General features: G+C 39.5%; 1 protein-coding gene across 1 annotated transcript; it reads left to right on the forward strand.

Moving 5' to 3' along the window:
• Positions 1-840: 840 nt before the first annotated feature.
• Positions 841-3,097, forward strand: ATP5MC3 (ATP synthase membrane subunit c locus 3; the record flags this gene model as incomplete). The annotated part of the gene is made up of 3 exons (XM_026852857.1): positions 841-957; positions 1,328-1,521; positions 2,850-3,097. Coding segments are annotated over 3 exons (426 nt in total), but the record flags the coding sequence as incomplete, so codon positions are not given.
• Positions 3,098-5,513: the final 2,416 nt, after the last annotated feature.

Consider the following 5,513-nt stretch of genomic DNA (forward strand, 5'->3'; position numbering starts at 1 on the left):
TCTGAGCCCCCCGGCAGGCTCCTCGGACGAGCCTTGGCCGGGGGCTGCCCGCCCGCCCGAGTGCGAAGGGACGAGGAGGGGGAGCGAGCTGCGTCGGGGCCGGGTTCTCCTTCCCGCCTCCTTGGCGTGGGCCAGGGCCCTTTGCCAAGGTGAGGGGCCTTCCCACGCGAGCGGTGAAGGGGGAGGGCAGCGCAGTGAGAAGCTCCTTGGGCCTGGTGCGCTCTGCGCCTTGCTGTAGGTCAAACTCCAGCCTGTTGCTTGTCCTCTGTAGGACCGGGATCTTTTGCCCTTGCAGAAACAAGGGGCTGTCTTGCTCGAAAATGTCCTCTCCAGCCTGCAGAAGGTCTTGTTTTGTATGGTGCAGGCACAGGCTTCCCCTGCAGCAAGTTTTGTGCAAGAGCCGATATGACCTTAGACTGCTGGAAGCCCAAGGACACATGCAGGCCGCTTGTGAAAGAGGATTCATTCATTTGTGTCTTGCTAGGTTTAGAAGTCTAGGTTATGTCTGTGCATTCAACAACTTCGGAATTCATTTTGAAGGCTTCAGTTTTTTCATTTTAAAATGTATGTCACTGCCTGCTGGTCTGTCTGGCTTTTTTGTCACTGTTTTAATGCATTTTCTTCCAGTGTAATGCATGTGCAGGTTCATTGAATAATGTAGCTATTTGCAATAATAGCTCCTGAAAATGGTGCTATCAAATTGCATAGTAGTGTTTGCTTCTGTATTGTTTATTGTATATCCAGCTATGCAAAGATTACTGTCTTTCAAGTAAGACAAATGGCTTAGTAGATAATAGCCTTAAAATCTTATGTTATAGTGTATGGGAACAGCTGTGATAAAATGTTTCTTTTTTTATAGCTTTTTTCCTCCTCTTGCAGATCCGTGCTGGATCAAGAGTCTTGTACAGACCAATTTCGGCATCTGTGTTGTCTAGGCCAGAGGTCAAGAATGGAGAGGTACCTTATAAACAAAATTCTGTATCTTCCTAAATTACCTGGTGAGCCTAAATGTCCTCAACCTAGAGTTCACTTGTACTAACTCAAATACCTGTAGTGTGACACTTGCTTTAAGTCAAATACCTAATAATATGTGTTGCTTTTTTGCTGTTTCCCCTGAGAAGTCTTTCACATTTAAAGTTGATTGCTTTCAGGTGGAACAGGTACTGTTCTGAAGTTTTTAACTCTTGGTTAAAGTTTCATCACTTGAAAGAGGAACTAGACATTGGGTCTAATACAGCTTTTAGAAGTGCAGAATAACACTATCGAAGTGGTTATAGAAAATGGTTTCTGTCTGAATATAATGCTTTTTCATATTTTGTTTTCTTAGGGCAACTCAACACTTACTGGGGCCCAAAATACTGTCTCCCGACTAGCACTTAGAGAATTCCAGACTAGTGCTATCAGCAGGGACATTGACACTGCTGCCAAATTTATTGGTGCTGGTGCTGCCACAGTAGGTGTGGCTGGTTCTGGTGCTGGAATTGGAACAGTCTTCGGTAGTCTAATCATTGGTTATGCCAGGTAATCAATCTCTTTCTCTTACAAAAACTCTTGAATTGTGTGCAGATACACCTTGAGACAGCACCCTCAGATAAGCTAAGTTGTAGTAAGGGTGATGGCACTATAATAAATTCTGGTAATAATTACTATTAATGGTGAACATGGCTAAACAGAATTATATGAAACTGTATATTTATCAGGATGGCTCTATTGTTAAAGTCAGAACTTTGTCCACTCTACCTGTAGAAGAGATGTGAAAGAAATAAGGGGATTAGACTTAGTGGTTTGGTCACTGAAGTCCAATGCTTCAGCATTCAGTTCCAGAACTGTATTAAAAATCTAGCCTGGATCTTTTTCCATGTGAAGGGAGAAGTCGTAAAGAGAAACTATGAAAACTGGTAATAAGCTTGAGTCTGTATACTTTGGATTTTGTGGTCAGGAGTGTTATTTAGAAATGGATACTTAATTCAGTTTTCTAATTCATCTCAGAATATGTAATTTATCAAGTGAGTAATCATTCCAGAAATCTGAATGGGTTGAGGGTGGGTATTTTTAGTAGGGCTGAACTGGATAAGTTTATAATGAATAGTTCACATGGTATTATAGGAGAACTGATATAGGCATAAAAAAGCTTTAATGAAGGTTTCATGTTCTTCATTACTTTTTTAACCAGTTAAGACTTAATGAAATCTTAATGATTTTTTTAAGCCCTGCTGAAGACAAGGAAGTTCACTTTCCACTTGAAGACGCATAAATGTTTTCAATACAAAACTTATGTCTTTTTTTTTTTTTAATTTGGCGTGAACATGTCTATCAGAGGTTGTAGAACATGATTTCATAGCCTTATGTTGAAGGGGTTTTTTTCTCCCACACTCTTCATGGAGTGTTAAATCCTTGCGTTTTTGCAGAAAACTGCTGTGTTTCTTTTTTTTCACTCTAGGTGGTTTCAGTTCCAGTATTTGAGAGCTACTTAAAACGTTACACACAGATTTCATTGGAATGTAGTTTTGATGTTACAGAGGTGGAATAAATTTATAAAGCATAGTGCTGATTCACGCATAGGAGAACGTAGAGAACTCAAATTCAAAAGCCTACATGAATGTAGTCACAAAATGTGTGCTCATTTGGAGAAGCTGTATACAATCTGCATAACCTGAATGAAATCTTAGTTGCCAATCTTCAGTGATGTCCCTGCTAAAACTTACTCTGGCTTGGATTTATTGGATTTTCCTGTTATGGAATCTGTGGCAAGGAAGTATGAGGTTCTGAATCTGTCAGATGCGTTAAACTGTATGAAAAGCATCTCAATTGTAAAGATAAAAAGGTCTTACACCTTCGCTTTCTTTTAGAAATCCTTCTCTGAAGCAGCAGCTGTTCTCATATGCTATCCTGGGATTCGCCCTGTCTGAAGCTATGGGTCTCTTCTGTCTGATGGTTGCTTTCTTGATCCTATTTGCCATGTGAAAGGAGATCTGCCTTGTAATATTGGCATTGGAATGTAATTCTGCATTTTATGGGACTCCCAAAATGTTGGTATCATGGAAATTGATGCTATTTCCAAAGTCATTTCATTAAAGATAACAACTTTAACTGTCAACCTGTTGCCTGCATTTATTACCTTTCTCACTAGGGTATCTGGAAGACAGCATCTTGTCATTCAGTCACTGTGGATTTCTCCTGATTATTACATAGGACCCTTCAAACAATGACTTCAAGTCAAACATTTTATTAATATGTATGGGCATGTAATTTGTTTGTTAAAATTGTGATGTATCTTTGAAAGATCAAAGGATATGCCAATTAAATGTGAGAGGCTCTACTTCTGGCATTCTTCCTTTACTTGTGTTTCAAACTTAACAAGAACTATTTATGTGCACAATTATAGGGTTTTTTCAGGCCAACTGGCACATAAGGTGTTCTGGCACCTCTTGATAGGAGCTAAACACAAACCCATGAACAGTGACAGGAATGTTCTCTTTTCATAAATTTTCAGTTACACTATAAATTTTGATCTCCATGGTAAAAATTTTCCACTTGGTTCTGACCAGTGTCCTAGTTGAACTAAACAACTGCTTTAGGTTGGTCCAAGGCATTTATTTGTAGCACATTGATATTACACTCTTACTTAGTTACTGCATTCTTGGCATCACCTAATGAAAAGGGAGAACTTCCTGCTTCCTAATTTTGTAAAGGCAGCCTTTTGTTCTCTCAAATTCTTTTAAAAGCAGTAGGATCAAAGGATTTTTATTAACAAAATTCTGCAATATCAAGCTCTGCTTCTCACAGTATCTGTCTTTTAACAATAAATGCATTAGTGGTGTCTACACTTAAGCAACATACTGTGTGTTGCTATATACTAACCTGGTGGGGGGGTTGATAGCATCTCAAACTTTATTCAGAATATTAAATAATAGATTGGATCATTCAACAGATGCTTTGGAAGAATGGGAGCAAGCATATATGAGCTTTGTCGTCTTGTTAAATGGGTAATTACTGATTTAAATCCAGGAAACTTTATACTATAAGCTGCCTACCCCTAGGGAAATGGAGAAATGACTAGTGGCTCTCAGATCAGTGCAAGATGCAGGTAAGACCTTTGTTTCCATCTGAATTCAAATACCAAATTGGTGGTCATAGAGACATGATTTAGTGGTGGACTTGGCAGTGTTAGGTTAATGGTTGGACTTGATCTTAAAGGTTTTTTCCAGCATAAGTGATTCTATGATGCATGTAGCCTAACTTGGACGTAGCATGAGAAGTTACTTTCCCCATATTGTTCTCAGGAGAAAATAGTAATCTCAAGAGGATGAAAAGTTACTGTGCAAACTCAGAGAGCGTCCTTTTATATGTGTGAGGTTTAGGAGTGTAGAATATGCAGCATCTTTAAATATTCAGCTCTTAACACAGTAGTAGTGTCATATGACTAGGTCTGGAAGTGGCTTTCTTAGGGGGGTGAGGGCTAGGAGGTAAAGCATGTTGCAAGCTATATTCCATGTGGTCTGTGCTCATGCAGTGTTTATGAACTTGCTATTATCCATTCTTGTAAGCTATTCTATTACAGAGCTAACATACAGTGCATTTGCCCTGGATGAAAGGTAGATAATAATTACTAGAATCCTAGGCTAAAGCTCATCTGTATACTGCTGTTCTGGTTGGGGATGAACTTTGTTCTGTTCTTTAGTACTGTAGAGATCTTGCAGGCATCTGAGGTGGCAATTCCTGTTTCCTAATATTGTGGACTAGTTTAAGACTTCTGTATCACCGGTATTTGGCCAAAGATCTCCAAAGATCTTCAGACTTGTGTTGGTCAAGTCTAGTTCCAGCTCTGTTAATTCTACTTCACAATTTGTTTGCATGTAAAATGGTTGTGTTGAGTTGTAATTCTGTGTTTGGTGTAGAGAGAAGATCTAGCTAAGCTATTACTCCATAACCCTAATAAGAAAGTCATCCAAGTCACTATGAGTTACTTTAATAGGGTTTCAATAGCAGTTTTTGGACTGACATCCCATCTTTTCCCATTTGGTTCGCCCTGTCAGCTGGTACCCTTTTCCCTAGGACCAGCCTTGTCTGGAAGGCAGCAGACATCTCAGCTGACCCTCGATATGGATGTGAAGCCTGTTTTAGTAATAGCATCTTCCCAAGCTTGTTACTTTTTAACCCACTCTTAGACTGGTGAACATGGGCCAAACCCAAGCAAAATTGCTACTTGATTATGTCAGAGGAATCAGATCTCAGTGTTACAGATAAAGACTAATCAAGGACTTTCAAAACATGGCAACATATCTTAACGTAGAGGATTATCCTCCTTGGAGACAATAAGAGGCTTAGAGTCAATGAGTGATGGGCAGATTTTCACATCTGAATGATGACAGGGTACATTGACTCCCTTTCTCTATTATTCTTCCCTGTTCTTGAAAAACAGCTTCATTTCAGTGGTTACTTGAGCCTTTTAACAGCTTGGTCAGTTTGGTCTTAAATCAACAAAGAATACTTTTCCTAAAATGCTCACAAAA

This window comes from Athene cunicularia, assembly GCF_003259725.1.
Source record: "Athene cunicularia isolate RWA chromosome 7 unlocalized genomic scaffold, athCun1 chr7_part1, whole genome shotgun sequence".
Classification (NCBI taxonomy): Eukaryota; Metazoa; Chordata; class Aves; order Strigiformes; family Strigidae; genus Athene; species Athene cunicularia.